The 16,130-nt window shown below is 43.4% G+C and overlaps 1 protein-coding gene across 3 annotated transcripts in view; it reads right to left on the reverse strand.

Moving 5' to 3' along the window:
- Nucleotides 1–700: 700 nt before the first annotated feature.
- The window catches only part of LOC129818660 (nipped-B-like protein), a 51,379-nt gene continuing 35,949 nt past the window's right edge, over nucleotides 701–16,130 (reverse strand). For all 3 annotated transcript variants that reach the window (XM_055874776.1, XM_055874775.1, XM_055874774.1), the window contains 27 exons: nucleotides 15,686–15,786; nucleotides 15,391–15,523; nucleotides 15,201–15,283; nucleotides 14,639–14,771; nucleotides 13,551–13,694; nucleotides 13,357–13,443; nucleotides 13,037–13,260; nucleotides 12,718–12,820; nucleotides 12,506–12,604; nucleotides 9,465–9,611; nucleotides 8,760–8,894; nucleotides 8,502–8,600; nucleotides 8,302–8,355; nucleotides 7,923–8,031; nucleotides 7,659–7,795; nucleotides 7,303–7,443; nucleotides 6,932–7,180; nucleotides 6,737–6,827; nucleotides 6,403–6,576; nucleotides 5,915–6,105; nucleotides 5,641–5,748; nucleotides 5,316–5,516; nucleotides 5,034–5,180; nucleotides 4,511–4,854; nucleotides 4,172–4,346; nucleotides 3,397–3,591; nucleotides 701–1,781 (listed from right to left, as the gene is read on the reverse strand). In XM_055874776.1, the coding sequence (XP_055730751.1) occupies nucleotides 1,419–1,781; nucleotides 3,397–3,591; nucleotides 4,172–4,346; nucleotides 4,511–4,854; nucleotides 5,034–5,180; nucleotides 5,316–5,516; nucleotides 5,641–5,748; nucleotides 5,915–6,105; nucleotides 6,403–6,576; nucleotides 6,737–6,827; nucleotides 6,932–7,180; nucleotides 7,303–7,443; nucleotides 7,659–7,795; nucleotides 7,923–8,031; nucleotides 8,302–8,355; nucleotides 8,502–8,600; nucleotides 8,760–8,894; nucleotides 9,465–9,611; nucleotides 12,506–12,604; nucleotides 12,718–12,820; nucleotides 13,037–13,260; nucleotides 13,357–13,443; nucleotides 13,551–13,694; nucleotides 14,639–14,771; nucleotides 15,201–15,283; nucleotides 15,391–15,523; nucleotides 15,686–15,786 (4,167 nt within the window). In that variant the 3' untranslated portion in view covers nucleotides 701–1,418. The remainder of the gene's footprint in view (nucleotides 1,782–3,396; nucleotides 3,592–4,171; nucleotides 4,347–4,510; nucleotides 4,855–5,033; nucleotides 5,181–5,315; nucleotides 5,517–5,640; nucleotides 5,749–5,914; nucleotides 6,106–6,402; nucleotides 6,577–6,736; nucleotides 6,828–6,931; nucleotides 7,181–7,302; nucleotides 7,444–7,658; nucleotides 7,796–7,922; nucleotides 8,032–8,301; nucleotides 8,356–8,501; nucleotides 8,601–8,759; nucleotides 8,895–9,464; nucleotides 9,612–12,505; nucleotides 12,605–12,717; nucleotides 12,821–13,036; nucleotides 13,261–13,356; nucleotides 13,444–13,550; nucleotides 13,695–14,638; nucleotides 14,772–15,200; nucleotides 15,284–15,390; nucleotides 15,524–15,685; nucleotides 15,787–16,130) is intronic.

The following is a 16,130-nucleotide window of genomic DNA, read 5'->3' on the forward strand; positions in this document are numbered from 1 at the left end:
TCGAACAGTGGGTTAAGGCAGCCCCCAGCACCTCTCTGATTCAGAGGGGTTAGGTTAAATGTGGAAGATATTTCAAAGCATTCAGTTGTACAACTAACTAGGTATCCCCCTTTCCCTAATGAGCTACTTCACTTTTTTAGCCTGAAACCAAAAAACAGCCTGGCATTCAGCACTTGACAGATTTGTTGGGACAGGCAACAAACTTTCTTTACGGCACAAAACCATATTCATATTTTTCTGAATATTAATTTTCTTATGCGGATCATCCATCACGTTCATAGAGTACATGGTTATACTAAATCCAGTTCATTACAGAAACTGTCAGTGGCATACAGAAACAAGATAACAGATGGATTCACCACTGCTTTTTGCAAGGCCCTATCTGAAACAGAGTTGATAAGCGATGGATTTGAGTTCTCGGAGTTGCAGACACCTAGGTAATCAAACACCGTGGACTACTAAACTACCACAATAAACCCAAGACAAAATTGACCATAGTACAATTCTACTACTAGGGAATCAAAATACTGTAGCCCTTTCCATCATCCTGGACCTTCCACGTATATCAAAAACTAAAACAGAAAAAAAAAACAATAACAAAAATGACAAACAACAAATGACAAGTTGACAACAGATACTACATGGTGGCGCACCATCACCATGAAAAAAAAAAAATAAAGTCAAATGCAAACGAGACAAGTAACAAAGAGAAGTAAAAAAATTTATTGCAGTATTTGCTCCGCCAGAAGTGCTGGGGATTCCTTTTCGTTCTCTTGGGTGACCTAATACATCAAAATCTAAATTTACAAAAAACTCCCCTGCATGTAGGCCACATATACTGCATGCTTCGCTTTCAACCGAATAAATTATATCCAAGAGACTCCATTGTACAGCATGGGTAAACAAAAGGGAATAAAACAATAAAAAGGTAAAAGTTTTAAAAGTAGCTTCCCTGGAAACTAAGCTAAAGAAATCCATCCGGTGCTAGGTTAAACTCCAAGAACACTTTATTAAGAACATTAACAGACTAATTTTCAACATTCACTTTGTTTATTTTTTTAAACAGAATTTTTGTCAGCGATATAAACATTTTTGTCTTTTTTTGTTGTTAAACTATGATACAGTGGGAAAATCAAACAACCGAGTTTGCTGCACAACAGCGAAGGAGCTCCCACACAATGTTTTCCAAACATTTCCTTCTTGTGTTTTTTCTGTTTAACTTAAACATATCCTGGATCCAGATTAAATGTTCATCACAGACCAAAAGTTCACAATACTTGCTCTCTATCTCGTGCTTACATTTCATGTTTTGCGTGTCTGTAGTATTTTTGTATTTTCTGTATTAGAAAAACGTTGGTTCCTCATAATAGAGTTTGGCTGCAAAGAGTTTGTCTGTCTGAGAGTAACCGTATAGTCGATTAGGAAGTTCCGTCCTTGGCTGAGTACAGTGACCGTAAAGTCTGCACCACTCTGTTCGTCAGCTTGTGTGCACTCGTCAAGGGTATTTTCTTGTAAATAATGTCTGACTCCTTGATAGTGTCCACCCAAGGCACAGTTTTGCGTCCGTCCCGTTTCTTAGCCTCAGCCCAGACTCCAGAGTAGGACCCAGCCATCCAGTGCACCCTGTAGCCCGTGTTGGTCTTCTGGATGACGCGTGCGATCTGTGGCCGGTCCTTGTACTTGGGGCAGCAGAGGGCGATGACGTCCATGGAACCTACCGTCTCGTTCATGTGACCTGATGCCTCCGCAGAGTCGCCGTGCTTCCTGGATCTTCGTGATGACTGGGGAAAGAAGCAGCAGTATTACTACGACACCCAGCTACCTACTGCACCGAGGGCAGTGAGAGCAGATACAGTGCCTTGAGAAAGTATTCACATCCTTGACATTTTCCACATTTTGTTGTGTTACAGCCTGAATTTAACATTTTTTTAAATTAGATTTGTAGTCACTGGCCTACACACAATACCCCATAATGTCAAAGGTAAATTGTGTTAAAAAAATAATAATTATGACAAATTAATTAAAAATGAATAGCTGAAATGTCTTCAGTCAGTAAGTATTCAACCCTTTTGTTCTGGATAGCCTAAATAAGGTCAGGAGTAAACATTTGCTTACCAAATCACATAAATTGAATGACTACCTCATCTCTGTAACCCACACATACAATTATCTGTAAGGTCCCTCAGTTGAGCAGTGAATTTCAAACACAGATTCAACCAAAGACCAGGGAGGTTTTCCAATGCCTCGCAAAGAAGGGCACCTACTGGTAGATGGGTAAAAATGCAAATAAAAAAAACACTGAATATCCCATTGACCATGGTGAAGTTATTAATTACACTTTGGATGGTGTATCAATACAACCAGTCAGGAAGGAATCCGTTCAGCGATTTCCCCATGAGGCCAATGGTGACATTAAAACAGGTAGAGTTTAATGACTGTGATAGGAGAGAAAAAACTGAGGATGAATCAACATTGTAGTTACTCCACAACACTAACCTAATTGACAGAGTGAAAAGAAGGAAGCCTGTACAGAATAAAAATGTTCCAAAAGATGCGTCCTTTTCACAACAAGACACTAAAGTAATAATGAAAAACTTTTGGCAAAGCAATTCACTTTTTGTCCTGAATACAAAGTGTTATGTTTGGGGAAAATCCAATACAACACATTACTGAGTGTGTACCACTCTCCATATTTTCAAGCATAGTGGTGGCTGCATCATGTCATGGGTATGCTTGTAATCTTTAAGGACTGGGGAGATTTTCAGGATACTAAAGAAACGGAATGGGTCTAAGCATAGAGGAAAACCTGGTTCAGTCTGCTTTATACCAGACAATAACGAAAAATACAAGGCCAAATCTACACTGGAATTGATTACCAAGAAGATAGTCTATATTCCTGGGTGGCTGAGTTACAGTTTTGACTTAAATCTACTTGAAAATCTATGGCAAAACCTGAAAATGGTTGTCAAGCAATGATCAACAACCAATGACAGAGCTTGAAAAAACTTGAAAATAATAAATGGGAAAATGTTACACAATCCAGGTGTGGAAAGCTCTTAGAGACTTACCCAGAACGACTCACAGCTGTAATCGCTTCCAAAGGTGCTTCTACAAAGTATTGACTCTTATGTAAATTAGATATTTCTGTATTTAATTTTCAACAAACATGTTTTCACTTTGTCATTATGGGGTATTGTGTGTAGATGGGTGAGAAAAAAAATCGATTTTATCCATTTTGAATTCAGGCTGTAACAACAAAACGTGGAATAAGTCCAGGAGTATAAATACTTTCTGAAGGCACTGTAGGTTTCAGTAGCCAACATGGCAGTCAACAATCTTCTAAAAAGTCATTAACAGGGACAATAACAGCTGTAAGACAGGCTGCTTGGGGCTCACCCCTGGGGTTTTCTCGTCTCCATCGCTCTCGTCGTCGTCCGTCTCTATAGGAGCCTGGTGGTGGTTCTTGTGGTCTTGGTGGCTGGACCCTCCCAGCAGTGAAGTGATAGCTTTGTTTCTGGCGTTAGCGCTGGCAGACGCCTCACCTTCCTCATCCTCTTCATCAGGGTCCAAGTGCTCCATCAGTAACTTAAACTGAGAGAGACAAGAATATTAACCAGTCTGCTGCGCTCAGAAACAACACTAGTTCACCTTACTGCAGGGATCATCAACTAGATTCAGCCATGGGCCAATTTTTTTCTTGAGCGGATGGTCGGGGGGCCGGAAACATAATTACATACAGTTTGGAGACTGCAAATTGACCGCAAGAAGCCGAAACAGATATCATATTTGACTAAAACATAATCATTTCAAACCTTGCTTACATTTTATATGATCACATGTCTATTATGCGTGGGAATACTTGGGAACATATTTCATAAATTAAAATCACTTGGAGCTGATTTCCTGGTGTTTTTACAGTCATATGTCCAACAATATAACCTAAAAGAATTGAGAGGGCTTAGAAAACTTTGGGTGCCAAATAAAACAACCGCGAGCCGCCAGTTTGCGAACCCCGCCTCACTGCATAAACCTTTCACAAACTACAAAAATAAACTCAATCCGGCTCAATTCCAAACCCAATTTTCCAAAACTCCATTATTTCCTTATTACGACCCAAAACAAAACAACTCAAGAGACTTTCAGAAAAAAGGAAGTGAGAGAGATCTCTTACATCAAGATACTGTTTGACGATCCTCCTCTTGATGTCGTAGGTCAGTTCAACATTGGCCAGGTCAGAGGTTAAAAAGTCCAATGTCTGGCGTGGGCTGAAGTGCACGTGACTCTTCCTGTTCACAGCCTTCTCGTACACCTTGGCCGATTCCGTCGGAGAGTACTTCTGGATTTTACTACAGTGGGCGGATGAAGAGGTTAAGTTTAGGTTATTTCTTCATTAACTGCGAAATTGGCATGGCAACATAAAAAGACAGAATACATCAGTATCATATTGTGATCTTCCTAGCTCAGTCTTGTCCAGTGAGACGGTAAGGTGAGATGTTATGTAGTGACGTACCTGTCTGAGAAGCCATAGAGATTCTTTAGGTGCTGCTTGAGAACCAACAGCAGAAGGATACCCTGCGAGGCGTTGGCAAAGTCCAACAGGGGGACGGGGTTGTCAGGCAGACGCTGCATCACCTTGTCCAAGTCCTCCATCTCCAGGTCAGAGTCAGAGTCAGACTCCACGTGGGCCTGGGCCCGGTGTTTGGGCTTCTTGGGCCTGTGGACCACCTCATCGTCCTCGTCACTGCTGTTGGAGCGGCTGCTGTGACGATCCTCCTCCTCAGAGTTCTCCTCCTCCGAGTGGTACTTCCTCTCTTTCTGCTTCTTCTCCCGCCGCCTCGGCTCTTTGAGAAGGGACTGCAGAGAGGACAGAGGAGTGAGTCAGTCATTCACAACCAAACAAAAGCTAGTGTTGGGGATTATTATAGGGTATAAAACCCACTATAGCTTGTATGTCTTTAAAAGTCACATTATAGGTCGTGTTGTTACAAACCAGTCCACGTGTGGCTGCGTGTGATCTTGTGTGTATGACCTACCTCCTTGAAGGACTGCAGCAGGTTGCTGCCGGACACAGACAGGGTGATGTCTATGTGGTGCATGATGAACAGGGGCTCCTCCTGGCTCTGGTAGGGGAAACAGGCCAGGTTGTCTGCTATGTACAGGAGCATGTTTACCTCCATCTTCTGCAGTGGGGAAAAGTCACAATAACAACCATTACCTTCACCAAACTTTTATCTTCCTGTTCATTCTATCTATGTACACTGCTATAATACTGATTCTTCTCAATGTGTATCCATCTAGGGGAAGGAGGGACTCGCCGAGCTGTCATCAAACAGGTTGAGCAGTGAGATGAGGAAGGCTCGTCGGTGCTGCCGGTTGGATCGGACCATGGAGAAGAGGTGGGCGCAGAGGGCCGAGGTGGTCTCGTCCTGCCGGTAGCCACGGATCACCGTACCCTTAGCTGACCAGATAGCTTGCTGTACCTGGTAGGACATCTTCATCCCCGCCACGGCTTTCATCTGAACACACAACCAAACACGATGCATTATATACATTGATAACATACAGTAGATGATCACACTACCAGCCTGTTGAGAGGCCAGGCTGCTCTTTCTACCCTGAGACCAGCCCACAGACACTCACATGGATGAAGCCGGTGTACTTCTTATCAATCTCCACCAGCTGCTGGTCAGCCTTGTTCCTCATGGTGGGCTCTGGGTCCGTTCCCATGGCAATCAGGTAGGGCACACACTGAAAAAGAAGATGAATCAACAGCAGTTACAAAACTGCTGACAACAGTGATGCTTTTCTCCGTTATAATCACACATGTATTTTTTACATGGCCAGAGTTTAGGAATGATTTGTCCGAGAAGAGTAGCCAATGGTATGCTGTATGGGTTTCTGAAGTTTTATGTACCTGCACAGGATGGATGAGGCCCTGGTTGAGCGTCAGGGCGATGACGTTGAGGGCAAAGTGTCGTACGTTGGACTGTGTGTGGAAGAAGGCCTCCAGCACCTGCTTCAGGTACAGCTGCATGATGGAGCTGCTCATGCCTGACGAGATGTCCCCCATCTCCTTCAGGTCCTCCTGCTTCGACAGCTTCTTCCCTGCAGACGCACAAAGACGAGAACCATTAGGAACCCTGAGCCTGTTTCAGCCGTATGGAAACTAGCCACTAGACATCATGGAGGCATGCCCTAACTGACACACCCAATATCCCGTGCCCCATTCTAACACTTTATTATATTGCTGTGCTTGTGTGTTTTCTTTTACCTGTATTGATGTGAATAAATGAACTTTTGCTTGGGCCACCAATATGAACATGTATACACTCTATTTTGTAAGTCCCTTTGGATAAGGAAATGGAATATATTAGATTGAATAGACGCAGAGGTGAGACTCACACTGTTGGTCGGCCTCCTGCATGCGAGAATCCTCCTCCTGCAGGTATGTCTGCAGGTTCTTCAGCACCTGGATCTTCAGGTTGACGGAGCTCTTCCTGTCCGACAGGATGCCGTTGTACAGACTCTTCACATCCTGCATGAACATCAGCCCTGGGTACTGGATGAACTGGAAGCCTGGAGAACGGAGAGAGAGGGATGGGGTGTAAGAGAGAAGGAAAAAGATATCAGCCCAAGCACTGAGGAACCAGGGGAACAAAAGCCATTGGTGGTGGATGACAGAAGTTTGTTAGAACAACTAGTGGTCTGTGCTAGGGTGAAGTAAGGTTAGCTTTACCTAGACCAATGATGGCCTTGGTCTGAACTTCCTCATCTTCATGTTTGGTGAAGTACAGCAGAAGTTCCATCACTTTGTCCTTTATCACAACCTGAAGGGAAAAAGCAACAGTGACTGACAATACATCAAGTATTCAGGTCTTTAAACATCCCCAACAATACAAAAATATATCTCCCTTCTATTTCCTGGCCCTACCTTGCTGGGGCCCTTGAACTCCTCCTGGTCAAAGTCAAAGTGGCGACAGAGCGCCCCCACAGTGAACAGCGAGCGCAGCAAGGCCGGTTTATTAGCAGCCAGAACAGGATTGTTGCAATCCTCTGAGTGCTGGGTCTTCAGCTTGGTCAGGGCACCATAGTAACGGTTGAAACAAGCCCAAACAAACTTGTAGTTGTGAGTGACCCGGTTCACGACAGCTCCAAGACAGCTCACACAGTGTTGCACAACCTGCAAAAAAAAAAAGATGACAGAATAACTAAAAACCGGTTCCTCACATTTGATTTGGTTCCTTCGAGGTTTGTTTTAGTATTGAAGCTGGTTACAAGCTGTAGCCTTTACTAGAGATGTACCGTCATGCCGTATTTGATGGTGAGTTTCATGAGGTCTTCCTCTATGGTGGTGAGGAAGGTCTCAGAGGGGTGCTCCATCAGAGGGATCACCAGCTCCAGGATCTTGGCCACGTTACAGATCACCATGAAGTCACTCTGGGTCTGAAAACAAGATACAATTCATATTGATACAGTCACAGAGATTTCTAATGTGAGACTAAGCTTGTTGTTGTATAAAACGTGTACTGACAAGAATCAACCACTAGATGGCCCTAGAGCGCTATGTAAAATCAAGTGGCTACTTTTTGCTTGAACTTTCTTACACTGGTCTCAATGTTCCAACAAATTGAGGAGAGAAGGTTTGCGTGGGTCCTTACGTTGCACTTGGTGGTGAGGTAAGGCTGCATGGTCATGGCATGTTTGACCATCAGCTGGGCTCGATTCTTACTGAACAGGAAGAGGGTGGTGATGCAGGACACCAGACGATTGGAGTTCACCCCCTTGTTCTCGATATCTGAAACAGAAAAACAGATCCTTCCTTCAGTCTCAACTGGACTTTCTATCATATCATAAATCAACAGTACATTGATGTGTCAGGATAAATGACGATTCGCAATCTAAACTGTGAGTGACCTCCATACCAGCGAGAGACTCTTCGTATTTGAGGATGTGTTCCACTAGATTGTCCACCAGCTGAACGCAGGCCTTTCTGGCTGGTTTATAGGAAGCATCTTCCTCCGTCTTCAGCAGCTAAGTAAGGGGGAGGTTGTGAGGTGAGGCACACAACGTAAATCTTTCTGGAACTTCTTTGTAACAGCTCTCACAAGAGAAAAGTGATATATATGAACAGGTCACAGTAGACCTGGAGTAAACAGCATAACTTCCCCCTGTACTTAAAACTTTCCACGACCACGAATAAATGGGACATCAATGAACCTGAGCCAATGCGAAAAAAGTTTTGAATGTGACTCGAGGCCAACTACCACCACGTAACACACTACGACAACTGGAAATACTCACGTTTTGAAGCAGCTGCTCAAACCAGTCATAGCCTGTATCTTTGCATGCAGACACCTAGGAAAGATGATGTCATCAGGTCAAGACATGTTGAACAGACAACCCTCAAAATCCAGACTGAGATGTACATTGGAAAGATGTACATTGGAAAGTTATTTGACAGTTTGATAGTTCTGTACTCAGCTTTAAGCCCTGGAACTCACCACATCTGTGATGTTGAGGATCTTACGGGTCATGGCGTCTTTATCGTGATTGGGTGTAGGGGTGAACCAGAGTTTCTGGAAGGTCTCATTCACAAGTTTCTGAAGAAAGTGAGAAAGTGGGAAAGTAAGAAAGTGGAGCAAACTTTGAAATTTGCACACAAATGTGCACACGACGACAGGTAACGTTCTGCAGCCTTGTGAAGTATCCATCAACAAATGAAACACGGACATTTATTACAGACGCAGACGGATACACACCTTGATGCCCTCCTCGTCGTTGACCCTGCGGATCATCTTGACACACATCTCAGTGATCTTGTTGAAGGTGGGTTGCTCCAGACAGATGTCTCTCAAGATCTTGATCACCCTCTTCCTCACACTGATACCCGTGTCCTAGAAACAAGAGGGGTGCAATGAGTTCAGATGGGAATGCAACATCCACCATATATTTACAAATTTTCACTCCAGGGCTACCTCTGCCTTACAAGCAATCATTATATATATTGTCGAAAATAAATGAAACATTAAATAAATAATGTCATATTAACAAAACGACAATCTGAGCTACTTTTGTTGAGTAGAGGAGAAATGATAGCTGTTCAAATGCATTTTGTTTACGTTTGAGAAGCCTGCAGTTCTCCAGCAGAGCCCTGGGTGGCAGTGTGGAGAAAATAATATTACCTTAGGTGAACTTTTACACTTGGAATGAACTCTCAGCTAGAGGTGGGAAGTGTCATCGGCCCAGTTCCATTTCTCACTACCCTGTCTCAGCTGATGCCTTCTCATTCTCCTAGAAAGGGCTCTGAGCCATGTTATCCTCTCTAACAGCTTGTTTGCGCATTGCTCAAAGAGTTGCACTTCACAGCTGTGTTTAGGGTGTCACGCTGTGACTCTATCTGTGCATAAAGATGTGTGATAACCTGCTTGCTCAGGTGTGTATTGTGGTCCGTGTGTGTTCGTTACCAGTATCCTCTCGATCAGCATGTCGTAGTACTGCTCTGTGAGCTGGGGTCTGCTCAGCACAAAGCGTCCCAGCAGCTCCACTGCAGCCTCGCGAACACTGGTGGAGTTGTCCATCAGACGACCATGGACACCGCGCTGCATGTCCAACTGATGAGAGGAGAGGATGAGGACTGAGGAGACACTTATGCACAGACAAACAGGTATATATATATAGGTATATATACAGTGTCTTGCAAAAGTATTCACCCCCCCTTGACATTTTTCCTATTTTGTTGCCTTACAACCTGGAATTAAAATGGATTTTGGGGGGTTTGTATCATTTGATTTACACAACATGCCTACGACTTTGAAGATGCAAAATATTTATTGTGAAACAAGAAATATGACAAAAAAACTGAAAACTTGAGCGTGCATAACTATTCACCCCCTCAAAGTCAATACTTTGTAGAGTCACCTTTTGTAGCAATTACAGCTGCAAGTCTCTTGGGGTATGTCTCTATAAGCTTGGCACATCTAGCCACTGGGATTTTTGCCCATTCTTCAAGGCAAAACTGCTCCAGCTCCTTTAAGTTTGATGGGTTCCGCTGGTGTACAGCAATCTTTAAGTCATACCACAGATTCTCAATTGGATTGAGGTCTGGGCTTTGACTAGGCCATTCCAAGACATTTAAATGTTTCCCCTTAAAACTTCTTATGGCTGGGGGCAGTATTGAGTAGCTTGGATGAATAAGGTGCCCAGAGTAAACTGCCCGCTACTCAGTCCCAGTTGCTAATATATGCGTATTATTAGTATATTTGGATAGAAAACACTCTGAAGTTTCTAAAACTGTTTGAATGATGTCTGTGAGTATAACAGAAAAACCTGAGAAAAAATCCAACCAGGAAGTGGGAAATCTGAGGTTGGTCTTTTTTCAACTCATTCCCTATTGAAGATAGTGGGATATTGGTCATGTTGCACTTCCTAAGGCTTCCACTAGATGTCAACAGTCTTTAGAACCTTGTTTGATGCTTCTACTGTGAAGGGGGGCCGAATGAGAGTGGATTGAGTAAGGTCTCTCCCAGAGTGCCACGAGCTGACCATGCGCGTTCATGTGAGAGTTAGCTTGAGTTCCATTGCATTTCTGAAGACAAAGGAATTCTCCGGTTGGAACATTATTGAAGATTTATGTTAAAAACATCCTAAAGATTGATTCTATACTTCGTTTGACATGTTTCTACGGACTGTAACGGAACTTTTTGACTTTATCTGCTCCTAGTGAACGCACTTCGTGACTTTGGATTTGTTTACCAAACGCGCTAACAAAAGGAGCTATTTGGACATAAAATATGGACATTTTCGAAGAAAAACAAACCTTTATTGTGGAACTGGGATTCCTGGGAGTGCATTCTGATGAAGATCATCAAAGGTAAGTGAATATTTATAATGTTATTTCTGAGTTCTGTTGACTGCACAATATGGCGGATATCTTTTTGGCTTGTTTGGGCTCTGAGAGCCGTACTCAGATTTTTGCATGGTGTGCTTTTTCCGTAAAGTTTTTAAGAAATCTGACACAGCGGTTGCATTAAGGAGAAGTGGATCTAAAATTCGATGCATAACAGTTGTATCTTTTAGCAATGTTTATTATGAGTATTTCTGTAAATTGATGTGGCTCTCTGCAAAATCACCGGATGTTTTGGAACTACTGAAAATAACGCGCCAATGTAAACTGAACAAAACCGAACAAAACATACATGTATTGTCTAACATGAAATCCTATGAGTGTCATCTGATGAAGGTCATCAAAGGTTAGTGATTAATTCTATCTCTATTTTTCTCTATCCCGTTAACGGGATCGCAGCCGAAATAAGTTAAACCACCTGAGTGTTGCTTTAGCAGTATGTTTGGGTCATTGTCCTGCTGGAAGGTGAACCTCCGTCCCAGTCTCAAATCTCTTGAAGGCTGGAACACGTTTCCCTTAAGAATTTCCCTGTATTTAGCGCCATCCATCATTCTTTCAATTATGACCAGTTTCCCAGTCCCTGCCGATGAAAAACATCCCCACAGCATGATGCTGCCACCAGCATGCTTCACTGTGGGGATGGTGTTCTTGGGGTGATGAGAGGTGTTGGGTTTTCACCAGACATAGCGTTTTCCTCGATGGCCATAAAGCTACATTTTAGTGGCATCTGACCAGAGTACCCCTTCTTCCATATGTTTGGGGAGTCTCCCACATGCCTTTTGGCAAACACCAAACATGTTTGCTCACTTTTTTCTTTTAGCTTTTTTTCTGACCACTCTTCCGTAAAGCCCAGCTCTGTGGAGTGTACAGCTTAAAGTGGTCCTATGGACAGATATTCCAATCTCCGCTGTGGAGCTTTGCAGCTCCTTCAGGGTTATCTTTGGTCTCTTTGTTGCTTCTCTGATTAATGCCCTCCTTGCCTGGTCAGTGAGTTTTGGTGGGCGGCTCTCTCTTGGCAGGTTTGTTGTGGTGCCATATTCTTTCCATTATTTAATTGATTTAAATGGTGATCAAAGTTTCTGATATTTTTTTATAACCTAACCCTGATCTTTACTTCTCCACAACTTTGTCCATGACCTGTTTGGAGAGCTTCTTGGTTTTCGTGGTGCCCCTTGCTTAGTTGTGTTGCAGACTCTGGGGCCTTTCAGAACAGGTGTGTATATATACTGAGATCATGTGACAGATCATGTGACACTTAGATTGCACACAGGTGGACTTTATTTAACTAATTATGTGACTTCTGAAGGTAATTGGTTGCACCAGATCTTATTTAGGGGCTTCATAGCAAAAGGGATGAATACATATGCACGCACCACTTTTCTGTTTGTAATTATTTTTTAATTATTTGAAACAAGTAATTTTTTAAATTTCACTTCACTAATTTGGACTATTTTGTGTATGTCCATTACATGAAATCCAAATAAAAATCAATTTAAATTACAGGTTGTAATGCAACAAAATAGGAAAAACGCCAAGGGGGATGAATACTTTTGCAAGGCACTGCAGGTGGATCAGTTTTCGTGTTGGGTAGAGCAGACTCACCCTGGCTAGAATACTGGGGTCTACAGCCACCACCTCAGACAAACACTTCATGGCTTTCGTTCTGACAGCTATGGCACTCTCCCCCAGCACTCTCAGGATCTGTTTGAGAGGAGAGAACAGAGATCCATTCTTTACAAACCATACACAAAGCACCAAGTTTACCATACGCTGGTTCACAACACGCAGGAATTAAACAAAAATCACACTCTTACCTGTGTTAAATAAATATCGAAGCTCTGCGCAAATGGCCTCATAGAGGCCAAATATCTGACAATCAGGCAGGAATCGTCATAGTCCACAGTGTCAGAGTTCATCCTGTGGGGGAAAAGAGAGACAGGCCAACATTGAGGTTGAGCCACATTTACACTTGAGTCATTTAGCAGACACTCTTACCCAGAGTGACTTACAGGACAAATTAGGGTTAAGTGCCTTGCTCAAGTGCTCATCGACAGGTTTTTCACCTAGTCAGCAAAGGGATGCGACCCAGCAATCTTTCAGTTACTGAGTGGGACAGCGAGGGTTGAGTCCTACCTCAGTGTGCTGAACTGCGAGGGCGCGGTCTTGATGATGTTGCGGAGGTACTTCTTGCGGGCCTCAGCTCTCTGCATGATCTCGCCGGTGCTCTCGATGTCCTTGGCGTGGTGCTGGCCTTCAGAAGAGTCCTCGTCCCCCCGCTGGTTCTGAGACTTCATGGCCTTTTCTGTCTCTGTCAAAGTGTCCCTGAACCACTGAGCTATGTAGAACTTCCTGGCAAACTGAGGAGCAGCAGTGGAAATGAAGAGTTACATCTCTCATCTGATATGTAAGTAACGGGCAGTTATTACTACAGTATGTGCATTAAACACACTCACAACTAGAGATGGATCCGTCTCTGCGTTCTCATCCATGTAATCCAGCAAGGCTTTCTGTAGCTGCTGGGTCTCATCATTGCCTTGGGTCTGGGTTGGAAATACAGCAAGAAAATTGAGGATGAGGTTGAGCATTGTCCTGGTCAACCTCAAATGTGTGCGTGTTCAGATTGTTCTGTGTTTGACTGAACGTTTACCTCTTTGAGGATGCGGTCAATGGAGCGCTGGTCCATCTGGCTGGTGACGCCGTCTTTCCGCAGGCGGGCAGCGACCGTGCCCAGGTAGTCAAGCGATGCCACCCTCAGAGCCATTTCCGTCTGCTTATTACTGAACTGGTGCACCTGGAACAGTGGATAGGGAGAAGTGTGTCATTCAGGCTGTTGTTTTTTTCCACAACAGCAAAGAACTCAACAGAGAAGTGATGGGTATTTTAAATAATGTAACTATTTTTGGGGGATATCCGGATAGTCGAAATACACGTGTTTTTAAATGTGTTATGTTTCTAACCTGAGCTTCTGCTACAGCAGCGGGCTGGGGAGTGACTGGTGTGTGAGACGGAGAGAGAGACTAGTAAAGTAGCAACGCCATCTCACGCTAGACAAACTTGTAACGGTTGCCATAGTTTATCTATCCGACAGTGTATGTCTAGACTGCATCAAATCAATGTAGAGATGTAGATAGCTAGCTACTTGAGGCTATAATATGCGGCGCTCCCCATCCTAGTCAACAAATAACAACTCCATTCAGATTAAACAACAGCCTACCTGTCGGTTGTAGCCAACGCCTTCTCATTTAGCAAACTTTTTATTATGTCATTTTTTTATAAAATGTTGGAATGCTTAGAGATCTCTCACTTCACTTGCTACACATGGAACCTCTGCTGCTTTGAATGGCCGACAAAAACAAGCAGCTACACGAGTGAAACGTGTGTAGGCTACCGGTATGTCTATATTGTGGAGCGCACGTCATAAAAAAAATACAAAAAATACAAGTTTTATTAAATTAAGAATTTCAAACGTCATGGTACTATATATCCTTGTATGGAACAATGTCACATAGACAATTTAACATTTTGACAAAGCCTTTTCATTTTTAAAATAGTCCTATATTATTTTCTTATTTTTAGGATTACTCACACAAGTAATCCAATACTAATGTATGTTCGGATATCTGGATAAACGTGCCCATCCCTACACCAGAGGAGTCCTATGTGCTTTTATCTCTACTGCTAGTCAATAACTGATTGATTTAGCTGAATCTTTGTTTCTATGACGGATGGACTCACCAGTAGACGGCCCAGCAGACTGAGGAGAAGCTCTGAAGCTGGCCACTCTGGTTTGTTCACCGTAGACAGCAGGTCCTGGACAAAGTTCTCAAACAGCGGCCGGTAGTCCTCCTCTCCCTGCTTACTGCCACACCTGAAACACAGACAGAGGGAAGTTTGATCGAAGAGCTTACAGTATCATAACAGATATCTTACACCATCTTTAAAAATACAAAAAATAAAAATGTTACCCCTTTTTCTCCCCAATTTTGTGATATCCAATTGGTAGTTACAGACTTGTCCCATCGCTGTAACTCCCGTACAGACTCGGCAAAGGTCGAGAGCCACGCGTCCTCCGAAACACGACCCCGCCAAGCCGTACTGCTTCTTGACACACTACTCGCTTAACCCGGAGGCCAGCTGCACCAATGTGTCGGAGGAAACACTGTACAGCTGGTGTACACTGTACAGCCACTAGCACTGCGATGCAGTGCCTTAGACCGCTGCGCTACTCGGGAGGCCACACCGTCTTCTCATAACAGTTAGGATGTAGTTTGATTTTGAAAACGAAAGATCAACTTACTTCTTTAGGAAGACGGACAGGAAGTTCTGAGCTGCTCTCATGGCCGTCTCATAAGAGTTAGTGATTTGGACATCTTGATCCACCTGGGAAAATAGAGAGCGCTTGTGAACAAACTAAATACGGAAGTCTTTGGCTGAGAATTCTGTCGAATCATCACTAGCCCAGGTAGTATATGGCATCTCTAACATACCTTCTTGTTGTACTCATCGTCGTGACTGTCCCTGTTGTTGGGGAGGTGCACCACACACTGGATGAGCTGAAGCACCAGAGCTGTGACCATCTGGATGTACATGGGCTCCCCATCCTTATCACTGCTGTTCAGCCTAGGGACACACACATAGACAAAGAAACACGGACAATTCATTTGAGGCAAGATAAACACGCTAAAAAGAACCAGAAAAACATTTGAAAAATAAGGACTGTTTCTTGAGAACCATGACATGGCTTGGTCTCTCGTGGCGCATGTTCTCTACAGGTGCAGTTACCTGAAGTTCCTGAGGCTGCGTTTGCTGGTGGGTAGTCTGGCCAGAGAGGTGAAGATCTCTTCCAGGATGAGCTGCCTGTGCTTCTCATAGCGAGAGAACACCTAAGGGAGATCAGGAGAAAAGGCTCATCATCGGAGTCACACACACACACACACACACTCTATACACACACACACATTGGTAATATTGTTATATTGTAAAGATTATATTGTACATTTGTAATAATAGAATAATCATGTATTGTATGATGAATTGTTTTATTTGATGTAATTGTTCTAATCCTGTTTGGACCCCAGGAAGAGTAGCTGCTGCCTTGGCAGCCGCTAATGGGGATCCTAATAAATACAAATAAATGAGAGTTACCCTGACATTGCTATACATAATACATACACAATGAAAGGAAATATATTCTAGAACAAATCCAGACTCCATGGGAACCCTGGTT

This window comes from Salvelinus fontinalis, chromosome 21 (genome assembly GCF_029448725.1).
Source record: "Salvelinus fontinalis isolate EN_2023a chromosome 21, ASM2944872v1, whole genome shotgun sequence".
NCBI classification, from domain to species: Eukaryota; Metazoa; Chordata; class Actinopteri; order Salmoniformes; family Salmonidae; genus Salvelinus; species Salvelinus fontinalis.